At 42.2% G+C, this 15948-nt stretch overlaps 2 protein-coding genes across 7 annotated transcripts in view; both read left to right on the plus strand.

The window, feature by feature from the left end:
- Positions 1–15948, plus strand: part of LOC100711262 (malate dehydrogenase, cytoplasmic) — an 868968-nt gene that overhangs the window by 506614 nt on the left and 346406 nt on the right. The gene's annotated exons all lie outside the window — the stretch shown is intronic.
- The window catches only part of LOC100697710 (potassium voltage-gated channel subfamily H member 1), a 90799-nt gene that overhangs the window by 27595 nt on the left and 47256 nt on the right, over positions 1–15948 (plus strand). For all 6 annotated transcript variants that reach the window (XM_025908329.1, XM_019355592.2, XM_025908327.1 and 3 more), the window contains one exon: positions 11428–11857. In XM_025908329.1, the coding sequence (XP_025764114.1) occupies positions 11428–11857 (430 nt within the window). The remainder of the gene's footprint in view (positions 1–11427; positions 11858–15948) is intronic.

Genomic DNA, 15948 nt, shown 5'->3' on the forward strand with positions numbered 1-15948 from the left:
TGTCAGGATTTATACATCGGGGAAACCAAACAACCTCTGGCAAAGCGAATGGCACAACACAGAAGAACTACCTTGTCAGGCCAGGACTCTGCAGTCTATTTACACCTACAGGCCAGTGGACACTCTTTCAATGATGAGGATGTACACATCCTGGACAGGGAGGAACGCTGGTTTGAGCGGGGAGTCAAGGGGGACATTTACGTGAAAAGGGAAAGACCATCTCTGAATCGAGGAGGGGGCTTAAGGGTACATCTTTCGCCATCTTACAATGCTGTGATTGCAGCCATTCCTCAACTCTCTGTGAATGGTATTCATGGCCATTGATCAGTGGTCTTTGATCAGTGGTCATGAGAATTTGCATAATCATGATGAAGGAACTGACCTCCCAGCCCATTGTTCCTTCAGTGGGCTGGTTTCAGTCATTATGTAAATGTACTGTTTATAAGATTGGGGAAACCTGCAGTCAGCTGAGACTGAAGAAGTCACTTGGATGAGTGATGAAACGTTTCTCCCACTCAAAACGCTACGTCCAGATGAACAGAATCAACTTTTGGAGAGTCCTCAAAGTAGCCAACCTTTGATTTGTTGACAGCTCTGCAAACCCTTGGCCTTCTCTCAATGCCCTTTATGATGCAGTCACCTGAAATGGTTTTCACTTCATGGGTGTGCCTTGTCAGGGTTCATTTGTGGAATTTCTTGCGCTCCTGAATGAATTAGGGCCTTCAGTTGTGTTGTGCAGAAGCCAGGTTGGTACATAGCTGACAGCCCTATTTGACAGCTGTTAGAATTCAAATTATGGCAAGAACCAATCAGCTAAAGAGAATCAACAGTCCATCATGAATTTAAGAACTGAAGGTCAGTCAGTCTGGAAAATTGCTAAAACTTTGAATGAGCCCCTAAGTGCAGTTGAAAAAACCCTCAAGTGCTATCATGAAACTGGCTCACATGAGGACCGCCCCAGGAAAGGAAGACCAACAGTCACCTCTGCTGGATAAATTCATCCGAGTTACCATCTTCAAAAATTGCAAGTTAAGAGCACCTCAGATTAGAGTTCCAGTAGCAAACACATCTCTACATCAACTGTTCAGGGAAGGCCAAGAAACACAAGGAATGTACATTAGACCAGTGGAAATCTGTGCTTAGGTCTGATGAGTCCAAATTATGGCATCTTTGCAACCATGCATCTGGAGACCATCTCTTCACACAAAGACACTGTGTCTTTGTGTGAAGGGATGGTCTCTATTTGCATGGTTCCCATCATAAAGCATGGAGGAGGAGGTGTGATGGTGTGGGGGTGCTTTGCTGGTCAAACTGTTGGGGATTGATTCAAAAATGAAGGCACACTGAGTCAGCATGGCTAACCCAGCATCCGCTACAGATTTGCTATCCCATCTGGTGTACGTTTAGTTGAACTATCATTTATTTTTCAACAGGACAATGACCCCAAACACACCTCCAGGATGGGTAAGGGCTATTTGACCAAGAAGGAGAGTGAGGGAATGCCAGTAGTGTGCAAAGGAGTAATCAAAGCAAAGGGTGGCTATTTTGAAGAATCTAAATCCTAAAACATTAGAATTTATGTTATGAGTTACTTCATAGTTTTTCGTTTGCTACACAATTCCAAATGTGTTTATTCATAGTTTTGATGCCTTCAGTGAGAAGCTAATATTTAAATAGTCATGAAAATAAAGAAAAACCATTAAATGAAATTAATTACATTGAATGGTAGTGTATATTACCTTTTAATTAAAATATACTAAAAGGCAAAAAATGCATATATAAAAAAATCCCCTATTGCCCCTGCTAGCGGACTTTATCCTTCAAGCTCAGGTCCTCTGCCAGAGGCGTGGGAGCTTGAGGGACCTGCACAGTATCTTTGCTGTTCCTAGGATTGTGCTATTCTGGATAGAGATCTTGGATGCTGTTCCTGGGATCTGCTGGAGACACTCCGTTAGCTTGGGAGTCACTGCACTAAGAGCATTGATTACCACTGGGTATTGCCTTCACCCTTCACATCTACTCGAGTTCTTCTCTCAGCACCTTTAGTTCTCTAGCTCCTCATGTTCCTTCTTCCTGTCCCATTTTGACCTCAGGACTTACAGGTCATACTTGGCACAGATGTTCCTGCATACTATGCCAGCCACCTGGTTTTGGCGTTTATGCCCTGCTTGCTAGCATCTTGAACTCTGCTGTTATGTGCTGGGCTGTCTCAGGGGCACTTTACACTGCCTCCATCTGGGGTCTTGCCTGTCGTGGTATACGCCAGCTTCTATGATCTTGTGCTGAGAGCCACTTCCTCTATCTGCCAGTGGTACTATGCAGGGGCCTGATGATTTTTCTCTTTCCTCCTCTTCTTTCTCAGGTTTCTGTTGCCTGAGGTATTCACTAAGCACACGGTCTGTTGTGGCCATCTTCCTGATGGATGTTTGTTGTGCTATCCTGGAAAGTGGTTCTGACACTCACCGGTCCTCAGTCTCCCTCTTTCTGCTGGGTGTACAGTCTCAGCATGCTGGATTTGGGGTGAAACCCTCCATGCATGGTCAAGGAGGGTTTTATGTTTCCTGTATGTTTCCTGGCATTTGTTTTGTTTTGTTTTTGGCAACAAAGAATAAAATCTTACTCTTCTGGCTGTCCTTCCTTATGTCAAGATCTGGTTTGGTACAGTTGCCAGTGCTCCTAGGTGTTGCCCACTGCTTGAGTGGTAAGAAAATAGAATAGCTCAGTGAAAAGAGAAGTCTGGGTTTCAAAAAAGAAAAGAGAGACACGTGGACATTACACTCATAGTGAAGTCAATATGAAAGAAACTGCTCGACTTCCCTAGTATTAGTTACCTTACTTCATTTCTAATGGAAAATAATGTTTTGTTTTGTTTTTAGCCGACATGTAATCGGTGCAGGCAGACCCTTTGAACATATGTTATATTTATGTTCATATTTTTTCTACACACAATTTATTTTGTGATAATAGTATATTATCACTACAACCCACATAACCAGAGTGTTTTTGGAGAAGTGTGTATTGCTCTGGATATACAGGGTGAGCCATTTATATGGATACACCGTAATAAAATGGGAATGGTTGGTGATATTAAAGTCCTGTTTGTGGCACATTAGTATATGTGAGTCGGGAAACTCCTCAAGATGGGTGGTGACCATGGTGGCCATTTAGAAGTCGGCCATCTTGGATACAACTTTTGTTTTTTCAATAGGAAGAGGGCCATGTGACCAGTGTTGGGCAAGTTACTTTGAAATAGTAATTCAATTATAGTTACTAGTTACTTCTTCAAAAAAGTAACTGAGTTAGTAACTGAGTTACAATATTCTAAAAGTAATTAATTACTTGGAAAAGTAACTATTGCGTTACTTAAAAAAAAACAAAGAACGTTTAACCCTCTGGCGTCCAGGGTATAATTGGCCATTTTTTTACTACTCTTGATTTTCTCCACATTTTACCTTTAAAAACTATTTACTTTGCCTTGTTTGGTATCATTCTTTTTAGCGCAACCTCACGTGCCTGAATTTACAGTTATGTTCTCATTTTGTCATACTGTATTACCAGAATTGATCTAAAATCAGACAAAAAACATAAAATCACAGTAGAAAAAGTTATATTTTTACTGTAACAACCATAAACATGTTTAATGAATCATATTTCATAACTTCAAATGCAAATATTAATTGTCAATTTTAAAATCCTATGCACAAGTTTTGCAAACAACAAAGTTATTTGCATCCATTTACCTTTTACCCCTTTTTAAAATAACCATTTCAAACTATTTAAAGAACAATCAGCTGTTCTTCAATAAGATGCCACACAAATTATTTGTGCCACTCCAAAAAAATAATTTCTGTCCACTGTAAAGGAGAACCTCATAGCCTGATACCTGCAGGTCTGACAACAATGGGGTGAGCGCGCAGCTGCTTAAAGCTGTAGCGTCCAGATTACTTACAGCTACTTCCGTGTGACTGATATAAGATGCGGTAAGCTGAACACAGCTTCAACCGTCTGTTTGTTGAAAAATAGTAACGGACCGCGTTTCCTTGTTAGTAACTGTAACGCCGTTGTAACGATAGGAATAGTAATTAGTTAGATTACTCGTTACTGAAAAAAGTAACGCCGTTACTTGTAACGCCGTTATTCCCATCACTGCATGTGACACATCAAACTTATTGGTAATGTCACAAGAAAAACAATGGTGTGCTTGGTTTCAACGTAACTTTATTCTTTCATGAGTTATTTACAAGTTTCTCTTTGTTCACAGCCATTGACATGTCGAAGAGGTTAACACTTGAGGAGCGGATCGAAATTGTGTTGATATCTGGTGAACGCAGTAAGCGGGTCATTGCAGCAGATTTCAATGCAAGACAGCCTACGAGACCACCCATCTCCCATGCTACAGTTAGCAAACTGCTTGCTAAGTTTCGTGAAACTGGTTCAGTGTTGGATTTGCCAAAATGTGGACGCAAGAAAACTTGCTGAATGAAGCTAGGACAGCCACTGATGTTTCTTCATTAGTGACAGAGCCCACAGCGTAGCACTTGCCGCATGTCACTGGAGAGTGGTATTAGTCGAACATCCCTTCGGCAGATATTAGCTACTCACAAATACTTACAAACTCCAGCTACTGCAGCATCTCAACGAGGATGACCCAGATCGGTGCACAGAATTTGCAGAATGGGCAAAACAAAAATTGGAACAGGACCCTCAGTTCACGCAGAAGATTTTGTTCAGTGATGAGGCAAATTTTTATGTGAATGGTGAAGTTAACAAACAAAACCACCGCTATTGGTCTGACACTAACCCACATTGGATGGATCCCTCCAAGACTGTTGGAACGACAAAAGTGATGGTTTGGTGTGGTATGTGGGGTACAACGATAGTGGGTCCATTCTTCATCAATGGAAACCTCAAGGCCACTGGATATTTGAAATTGCTACATGATGATGTGTTTCCCTCTTTATGCACTGAAGCTGGCACATTCCCTGAGTTTTTCCAGCAAGATGGTGCACCACCACATTATGGGTGCCAGGTCCGAGCATTCCTAGATGAACAGTTTCCTGGAAAGTGGATTGGTCGTCGTGGGCCAGTTGAATGGCCCCCAAGGTCTCCCGATCTGACCCCCTTAGACTTTTATCTTTGGGGTCATCTGAAGGCAATTGTCTATGGTGTGAAGATACGAGATGTGCAGCACCTGAAACTACGGATACTGGATGCCTGTGCTGGCATTTCTCCTGCGGTGTTGCTATCAGTGTGTGAAGAGGGTTGCATTGACAATCCAACACAATGGGCAGCACATTGAACACATTTTATAAGTGGTCAGAAACTTGTAAATAACTCATGAAAGAATAAAGTTACGTTGAAACCAAGCACACCATTGTTTTTCTTGTGACATTACCAATAAGTTTGATGTGTCACATGGCCCTATTCCTATTGAAAAAACAAAAATTGTATCCAAGATGGGCGACTTCTAAATGGACACCATGGTCACCACCCATCTTGAGGAGATTGCCCCCTCACATATACTAATGTGCCACAAACAGGACTTTAATCACATTTTTATCACGGTGTATCCATATAAATGGCCCACCCTGTATTTTGCACACTGTCGATGACAAGCAGTCAAGCAGCCTGGTCAAAAGGTCCACTGCCTGCTCTTCTACACATCTCCATACTTCCATAGGTATGTCATCTGGACTTTTTGTGGCTATTTCACCAACATCTTTACCCCTCCATTCATCTTGACCTTTAGCAGACCTGGCTGGATTTTTACAGTGTCACGTGAGCTCCTTGATTGTTTCTATTTTGTAATCTTACTGATTGTAAAATACTTTAATATTGCTGTTGCTTATGAATTAGCACAATTTGCGCAGCTAATTTTTTTTTATTAGGAGCTGCGGTGCTCAGTACATCAACATACCAACAAACTGACTTGTTTTTTCATTTTGTCTTTTACCTTATTGGGTAGTATAACTGATTTCATTTTAATCTAAACAATATTGACAATAAAAAGAGTAGAATCAACATTTTACACTGTTATGGCTTTGTTGGTGAAATTAAACACTGACTTATCATTTTTGTTTTGGCCAGCCTATTACAGAATGAAGTATCACAGACTGAAGAAAAAGAAAGAAAATCCATCCATCCATCCATCCATCCATCCATCCATCCATCCATCCATCCATCCATTTTCTTCAGCTAATCCAGGGCCAGGTTGCAGGGTCAGCCTAAGCAGAGAAGCCCCAGACTCCCTCTCCTGGGCACCTCCTCTAGCATGTCAAAGGATTTCCTAGGCCAGCCAAGAAAAATAATCTCTCCAGCGTTTCCTGGGTCTGCCCCGTGGCCTCATTCCATGCCCAGAACACCTCGCCCAGGAGGCATTCTTGTCAGATGCCTGAACTTCCTCACTGGCTCCTTTCGATGTGGAGAATCAGCGGCTCTACTCTGAGCCCCTCCTGAATGGCTGAACTCCTCACCCTATCTCTTAGGGAGAGGCCAGGCAAACCTTCAGAGAAAGCTCATTTCCACCACTTGTATCCGCAATCTCATTCTTTTGGTCACTACCCAAAGCTCGTGATGATAGGTGAGGGTAGGGACATAGATCGACCGGTAAATTGAGAGCCTTGCTTTTATGCTCAGCTCTCTATTCCCCACGACGAACCGGTACAGGGCATCACTGCTGCCGCAGCACCAATCCATCTGTCAATCTCCTGCTTACTTCTCCCCTCCCTCGTGAACAAGACCCTGAGATACTTAAACTCCTCAACTTGGGGCAGGAACTCATCCCTGCACTTTAATCGGCACTCCACCCTTTTCCGACTGAGGACTGTAGCCTCAGATATGGAGGTGCTGATTCTCATTGCTGCTGCTTCACACTAGCTGCTGGCTGTCACTTGATGAAGCCAATAGAACCACATCATCTGCGAAAAGCAGAGATCAGATTCTGAAACCACCCAAGTAAAAGCCTTCCCCCACTTGGCTGCTCCTAGAAATTATGAACAGAATCGGTGACAAAGGGCAGCCCTGGTTTAGTCCAACACCCACCGTAAATGAGTCCAACTTATTGCTGACTACGCAGACCAAGCTCTTTTAGCAATTGTATAAGGATCGAATGGCCCATAGCAATGGGCCAGCCACCCCATACTCCCGAAGCACCTCCCACAGGACACTCTGAGGGGTACGGTAAAATGCCTTCTCCAAGTCCTTAAAATACATGTAGACTTGTTTGGCAATCTCCCAGCTGTCCTCAAGTAACCTCAAGAAGGTAAAAAGCTGGTCTAGTGTTCCGTGGACCGGGACAAGAACCACATTGTTCCTCCTGTATCCGTGGTTTGACTAACGGAATGACTCTCCTTTCCAGCACCCTGGCATAGACTTTCCCAGGGAGGCTGAGGAGTGTGATCCCCCTATAGTTGCCAATCCAGAGGTACCACCCCGATCTCCACAAGATTGTAGAGGCTTGAAAGAAAAACAAATTCAACTAAACTAAAATAAATATGATTCAACAATGGGATTCAATACTGTTGCCATCATGTTCTGTGTCAGACCATATCATCACAATTGGTTTAGTGTCACGTACTGAAATTGTAGGTTAAAATTAGATTAGAACAGGGGTCGGCAACCTTGGGCATGCGTGCCCAAGGGTATGCCCGACTGGCCATTGGGCATACCGGGCATTTGCCTAGTGGGCTGATAGTGATTTTTCGTTTTTATGGGCCAATGTTCTTTTAACGGTATAAACAATGAAAGATGGTGGATTGGCCAGATGCTGGCAGATGTCTAAAAATAGCTCAGTTGTTTGGTGGTGGCAATGGCGGAGCTTCCACAGAGGCCAGCAGGCGGATGAGAGAAAGAGGAGGCAGGAGGAGGAGAGACCCGAGGCGGTCGCCAGTCCGAGTGTCAGGTGAACTGAACTTCAGGTAAGAAGTTATGATCTGCAGTCCATCTGGGTCAGATATAAACCACGTTTAGGTGTAGTTTATTTTTGTTATGCTGACTTTTTACCGTCAGTTACAATAACTCGTACTGCGTACTAGCTAGCATGACTGAGTTTCTATACAGCTGGGTGGGTGCTATGATGTTACTGATAGTGAACTTTATTTTATTCATAAGGTTAGTTAGCAGAGTTTCCAACCGTCCCGTAAGAAACAGAATCATCTCGTATTCAGAGAAAATATTACGCGTTTCGTATTGAGCTGAGAAGGAACGCAGCTTGTCCCGGACTTCAGCTAGAATGGAAAAAGACACAAAGCTGGAGTTATTCTGCGTCTTTACGCTGTCAGCTGCCTCTTGTTCTCTCATTCAATCATGAAACTGATCAATGATCAGGTGATCGGCTTTTCTGTCGCAAGTCCCGTCTCTCTTGTTTGTTTATCGCACACTTTGCGCCAGAAACGGGAAACCAGCGGATGTCGCGCTAAACAACAGCAGCGCGTTTAAGCTCTATCAGCTGTTGTTAGAATTTATTTAATATTAATTTCTAGTATCAGCTGATGTTTGTTGGAGCCACAGCTGTAAAAGCTGCTGGTCATGATATCGGTTTGGATATCTGGTGAGAGGGAAACATGAAGATGAAACCATGAGATGTCCTTACTGAATCATCAGAGCTGATGGAGAAACAGGTTTACCTTTTAGGTGACATGAATGAGTTGAAGGGAAGTTATGAACTGTTTCTGAGAGACAAATAACATCAGGATCCTTTTCTAAGTAGCTGACAGCTGGTAACTGTGTAGGGGCGGCTCTAGCAAAGTTTTGCCAGGGGGGCCAGGTAGGGCATTAACAGGGAAAGGGGGGGCACAAAGAAATACTTTTCTTTCTTATTCTCATTTAAAATGTCTAGTTTTTATTAAATAATTATCTGAATCTTACGACCAAAGTTTTTATCTGACGTACAACGTATAGAAATCATACATATACCAACACGACAGTGTACATCACTGTCACAACAGCGTTTGTTTTCATTCAAAGGCTTTATGGCTTTTCCTATACCTGGTGGGCCGGTCTCTAGTCAAAATGCTCGGGCCGATTTTTTTGCCCCAGTCCAGCCCTGGGCACGACACGCAGTGCATTAATCCAAGAAGGTGCATTAAAAAGTAAATGGCTGGGCCAGCGGTGCACATCGCAAATTAGCTTGCATAGACACATTAGTTGTGCCGCTTCTTAATGACGGTATCTTAGCTAACAACCCCAACTACTAGATTCAACTTGTAATTGGCTAAAAATCACTTAGCCTACTGGTGAGAGGGACATTGCTAGCTGTCAGTTTTTTCAAGCGATGTTGAAATTTCCACATTCCGACACTTCAAATGCTTCAGGAGCTGTCCGCTCAGCGCAGCATCAGCACCTCGAAAATACACAGATACATGCGTAGACTCGAGACAGAATTCACAATGTGTTTCCGGAACTTTCAGGTTTATGGACCAATGTTTTCTTTTCTGATCAAACCAGAAAGGTTTAATGAGCAGCTGGGTTTGTCTCGCATTAACTGCCTGGACACAGAGGAGATCAAAATGCAGCTGATTGAACTGAAAAGCTGGAGTCTGTGGGGGTCAAAGTTTGCAGAACTACAGACGCAGCTGGAATCCATAGCTGTGTGTGTTCATGGAGCTTGCATTTTCACCTGCTGGACATCACTACCTGACAAGTTTAACTGTCTTCAGAACATTGCAGAGGCCTTATTTACAGTATTTGGCTCTACATATCTGTGTGAGCAGATTTTCTCTCACATGAGTGTCCTCAGGTAGCTGTCCGAATGCTGGACACTTGGAGACCTGTGTCTCTGAGTGGGAGACCAGAGGTCAGATTAACATGTGTATCTCTGTATTAACAAACATGCCATATTGGCCCAGTTGATTTTTGTTATCATTGTTGTGAGGAGACCATAGACAGCATTTGCATTTTCTGTTGTACAGTTCTTGTTATGGATAAAAAGTGTCTTTTTTTTTGTTTCAAAATAGCTGATAACTATTCGCTGATAGCTGCCAACATCTGCGAACAAATATCCTAGAAATGAGGGAAAAAAAGTTGGTGAATAAAGAGATCTATTGATCCGTTCTCTTCCACTTATCCTTATTAGGGTCGCAGGGTGGCTGTAGCCTATCTCAGCTACCATAAGGAGAGGTGAGGTACACCCTGAACAGGTCACCAACCTGATGCAGGGCTAACACAAGCTTGCAATTTTGCAAAGCTATTTGTGATGGCAAGAGGATAAACTCTTCTAATGTTGGTGGCCTAAAAACTTTTTAAACTGTAATTTGGACTGTACAAAAAATATAAAATAAACTTAAAATAAAATAAAACATCTCAAACTGCCCAAACTAATGTCGTGCCAAGGAAGAAGCCTCAAAACTTTATACATAGCAATTATATAAGTTAAGCAAGTTCTTTCTGCACACAAATGTTTAAATCATACAACAACAGTGGGAACATGTCTGTCTGAAATATGTTGTTGGTATCAAATTTAAAATATGCTTATATTAAAAATGAAACCGCTGTCACTCCAGATATCAGACTGTGATTTTCTTTATATCCTTTCCTATGTTTGAATTTCATTAAGCAGTGGCTTATAGGATTCACAGAAAATGATATGCATAAACTGATCTGATCCAGCAAGACCACTCCTCAAGTCAGCAAAGCAATTATATGACAAATTGCGATGTCAGGATTGTCATAATATACATTTGATTCATGAAATTAGATTAAATAAAACACCTGTGGATGACAGCAATTTATATAATAATTTGAAAACAAATCAAAGAAAACAAATGAAAAAAGAGCAAGAAAACAGCTTGTAATCAAACATTTGCATATGAAGTGTATTTTCAGGTCAACCATTTCCAAAATAAAAAGCATCAATGAAAGTCTCCACTCAGTTTCCAATCAGCACAAAGAGAGCCCCCAATATAAATATGTAACACTGAGTGGAATAAAAGTTAAAAGTGTTTTATTACATGAGAAATGACGATAGAGATTGATGCAGGCTAAAAGACACAATGGACAGTAAAAACAAAGGCAAAGACATTAATATTTCACAGTTTGTTTTTATTGATAAGATCTGTTGCCTTTTGTTTGAAATCTGGTTCAAGTTTACACTCATTCAACAAGATCTTTACATAACAAGATACATGACTGACATGTCACATACAGATTAGATGATGATGTGATCCTGCATCATTATAGGTTACATAGCAAAAATAACGATAATAGCAAAGTTATTATTATCACACAGTTTGTGTGAACTGATGCCAGCATGTTTGATGGAAAAGCCCCCTTGGATTCCCATGATGAGCTATTTGTTTGAAACAAGAAAAATCCTTCATAAAATTAATTGTTTCCGTACTCTTCTTTCACCTTTTTTCTGTTTATTTGTCCCCCTCCCTCCTACGGTGTCAGATTTTCTCTTATCTGTTTTATCTCTTCTTTCACTTGCAGGGAATCAGCAGCCTGTTTAGCTCTCTCAAAGTGGTACGTCTGCTGCGTTTGGGTCGAGTTGCCAGAAAGCTGGATCATTACATTGAGTATGGTGCTGCTGTACTGGTTTTGCTGGTATGTGTGTTTGGCCTGGCAGCCCACTGGCTGGCCTGTATCTGGTACAGCATCGGATACTATGAGGTGATTGATGAGAACACCAACACTGTGAGGATGGACAGCTGGTTGTACCTGTTAGGAGAGACAGTTGGGATGCCATACAGATTCAATGCCTCGAGCTCAGGCATCTGGGAGGGCGGGCCCAGTAAAGACTCAGCCTACATCACTTCGTTGTACTTTACCATGACCAGTCTGACCAGTATTGGCTTCGGAAACATAGCACCAAACACAGATGGAGAGAAGATCTTTGCTGTAGCCATGATGATGATTGGATGTGAGTCCTTGTCATTTCCTTTCAACTTATTTCTCTGTGCCAAATATGCAAAACATTTCTGCCTTCCAGTTGTTTTTTGAGTTTATCAAGGTACTTGGCAGGAAAATTGCTGAACTTACCAGTTTTTCTGTGGATTTGACTCTCTCAGTGTCTGTTTTTTTCTTATGTTACACCAGACAGACTCCATGATGCTGAGATCAGGTCTCTTTCTGTAGTCTCCAGATTATCTCTTGCACTCTCTTTGTACTGCTCCTAAATAATTTCTTCCTGTCAAAACAACTTCTTTTAGTTCTTTATGATTCTGACTGGACTGTCAAACATCTCCCCATTGATATTAAGGCAGTTTCAACAATCTGAAACTTCTTAGTCTAGGCTTTGCCATGTTTAACCAACCTAATGTTACAGTATACAACCTGGTAAATCCTGGAATATCTGTAGTTATACTGTACACCCGAATAGTAAGGAGCTAAAGCATGCTGTTTAAGCTCTAGTCAGCCGCTACCAGAGAGGCCTTTCACAACATACAGCCTTTGTTACCGTCATTGTTAATACAAGCAAAAGCTGTCCTATTCTTATTTGTGTTTGGTTTATATTAATGCATATAAATGCAGGACTAGGTAAACTTAAAAACACAGACATTGCACACAGTCCTGTGGTTTAAGTTCAGGTTGAGCTTATAGAAAATTGTCCTGTTAGATCTCCAATTGTCTTTCGAAGCAAAATTAATGTAACATTCTGTGTTCTCCAACTCGAGTGTGTTTAAATATATATAGAAAATATATAAATTTAAATATAGAAAACTATTCATCTCCATCTAGTTTAGTGTACTAGAAATACCACTGACAAGACACAAAAAAACAATTGTCTTTTTTTCTTGCGAAATTGCTGACCCCTCCCAGAAACTATTGTTAGGCTTCCATTGCATTTGCTCTTGGTATTCAGACTCTCCAGAAGATACATTTCTTTTTCTTTTTCCCACCAACAATATCATAAAATGTTATGTTCCTATTCCTACTCTGCAGAAGATAAATCTTTCTATTTTTATGTCTTTGTCTTTGCACTATAAATAACAGTCTATTTTATGTAACTGCTGAAAGTAAAGGCAAGCAGACAGTTTGATGTTTTCCAGAGCAGAGAGGACATCTGCACGTAAAAGCTTTTCCTCACTGAGCTGAAGAATGAGGAGCTGTAGTGTTGACAATTTGTCTCCTTGATCGGAAGCTCCTGTCACCTTGTGTCATATCAGAATCTACAGTCTGTTAGCCTAGACCAGCTTCACACACCTAATGTTGCAGAAAAGGTAATCAAATCAAATAGGTGTCTAAAGCTTCGCTTGTAAATTGAAAATAATGAAAATATCTGATTTGTGATGGCATTGTTAGGCAGCAATGAAATACCTCTGAAATTAGATTAAGAGGCCACAGAGTGTTTAATGAAAATCAATTTCTAACCCAGTTTTAGTTGTTGTTTTTGAGTGTGCAGCAATTTATGTGGCTGTGAGAGCTTGTCCCTTTGAAACTCTTGTAAAGACACTGTACTGCGACTATATTGAAGCTACCAAGCAGTCTGGTCTCGGTAGACCATTTGGCTTCCTATTAGAATTCACAAGGAACGAAAGGAATGAAAGCTATAATTAACACACCTTTCTTGTCCACAAAGTGGCTGAAAGCCTCTGGAGAATCAGTTTGGGTCATTAGGAATACGAGTGAGAGAGTTATAATGCTAACTGGTTGGAATCTGCAGGAAAGACAAAAATAGATGGTTAATTTCCTTTCCAGAACATTCTACATCTGCTATATCTACAGATAGATATTGGACTGAAATCTGTTCATCACTTCTGTGATGATACCAAGAGATTCACCATTTTATGTAGCCTAAGGAGCTTGTAAAGAACCTCATCAAGAAATTTCATCAAGTTTCTTGAGGACGTTTCATCTCTCAACCAAGAATCTTCTTTAGCCCCTTTGTTTTGGCCACATTCAGCTGCAGATGGCTCACCTCACACCACCTTACGATCGATCAGTCCTCTGTACTCCTCTTCCCTTCCCATGTCCACACTTCCAATAATGGCCGTGTCATCAGAGAATTTCTGGAGGAGACAAGTGTCTGTGATGTACTTGAAGTCGGCCCTATAGATGGTGAAGAGGAAAGGGGACAGAACAGTTCCCCGGAGTGCTCCAATATTGCTGTTCAGACTCTCTGACAATCAGCTCTGCAGTCTCACAAACTGTGGTCTGCCTGTCAGGTAGTCGCTGATCCACTGGACCAGTGGAGCCTCTACCTGCATGTCCTCCAACTCCTCTCTCAGCAGCCCAGGCTGGACGGTGTTGAAGGCACTAGAAAAGTCAAAGAACATTATCCAAACTGTGGTGTTGTGTCTGTTGAGGGAGGAATACGCTCTCTGCTGCAGATGTATCACTGCATTGTCCACCCCCTAAGTGGGGCTGGTATGGAAACTGCAGAGGGTCTTGTGACTTGCTCACCAGGGGTCTGAGGTGTTCCAGGATAAGTCTCACCAAAACCTTCATAATATGAGAGGTTAGTGCTACAGGCCTTTAGTCATTTAGTGCTGCTGGATGATTCTTCTTATGCACTGGGACCAGGCACAATGTTTTCCATAGCACTGGGACTTTCTGGAGGCACAGGCCTTCAGCACTCTGGGACTAATGCTGTGCAGGTCCTGCTGCTTTCCCCTGTCTGAGCCTCTCCAGCTCTCTTCTCACCTGAGTAGGTATGATATGCAGGTTGATCCATCTTCCTGGTTCGATGAGTAATCTGTGGGAATACTTGATTATTGAGGGCAGTTGCTGTGATGGGATGGTCAAGAGGAATGAGTGGAAGGCAAAGCTCACTGACTAAATCAAAGTCGATTAAGCTCTGCTCAGTGCCCAAATCTACGAGCGCATTCAATGAGTGAGACACATGGGGCAAGCTAATAGTCACAGGGAGCATTAGACAGGGCTTATAGCTAACCGTGGATCCACCCACCCATATCCCCATACCTCATACCTTTTCCTTTCTTCAGAAATAACCTCCAAAGGAGCTGGACCGGAACCAGAAATGGGAGTGGAAAGGAAGAAAGATCACTAGGTTCAGCAGTTCCTCTCGACCAAATCCTTGAATGTGGCCAGCTCATCACGGGAAGCCAGGTCGTCCTTCATCTGATCATTCAGGGTATAAAGGAAAATCCCACGGTGCAAAAATCAATAATAAATTCTGCTGCACTGCGTTTCCCTGCCTGAGATTTAATTTAATTTAATCTCTTTGCCGCACTGCCCTCAAAAGCGAGATGAGAAAAGGTCTTTTTAAACTCACCCAGAATAACATACGGACACATGGAAACTGGACAGAACGTGAGAAACACTCCAGCCTAAGCCAGTGCTCCTCCCCTCAGCATTGCTATGAGATAGGATAGGTGAGTTTAGAAGCACCGTTGGAAAGAGCAATGCGAACGACTGAACACCATGGAGCATTGGCGCAAGAAACCCCCGCAATGGCCTAACTCTCAGGAGAATTGTTCAGAGCAGGAGAGACAGCGTCCTGGAAAATCAGCATGAAGGGTGGGGGTGTAGCGATGGGACCTGATGTGGGATCCCTTGGTTCAGCACAGAACCAGCTCGGGGTGAGTTGCAGTTTGTCATTCCCAAATGTTGGGTAAGATCTCATCCTGCTTACCCCCAATAGATTTACATTGTTCAGTTAGGTGTTGTAGAACCTGTTCATATTGTCCTAATTACACACCTTGCTTGGCAATTGCAGAGTGAACCGGGTCTGTTGGGTCCATGGCTTGACCAGTCCGTACTTTCACAGGGTGGCCCAGAGGCCTGCACAACTAAAAGGACCCAAAAGCAGGCTCAGTAAACTCAGCGATCAAATCACACGTGTTTTATTCAGTGAGAAGAACCCCAAGTGAGAAGACACCCAAATCCACAATAACCCAACAAGATCTATCACAAATATTTACACGACTGTATATAAGAATCGGGAAGTGGCCAGGAACAGACACAGGGAAGGCTTCTCAGGGAAACGCTGAGACATGAAAAAGGCACAGAAGACAGGTTTGTTAACAGTAATTTAACATGAAGTTAACT

The sequence above is a fragment of the Oreochromis niloticus genome, linkage group LG6, assembly GCF_001858045.2.
Source record: "Oreochromis niloticus isolate F11D_XX linkage group LG6, O_niloticus_UMD_NMBU, whole genome shotgun sequence".
Taxonomy (NCBI): Eukaryota; Metazoa; Chordata; class Actinopteri; order Cichliformes; family Cichlidae; genus Oreochromis; species Oreochromis niloticus.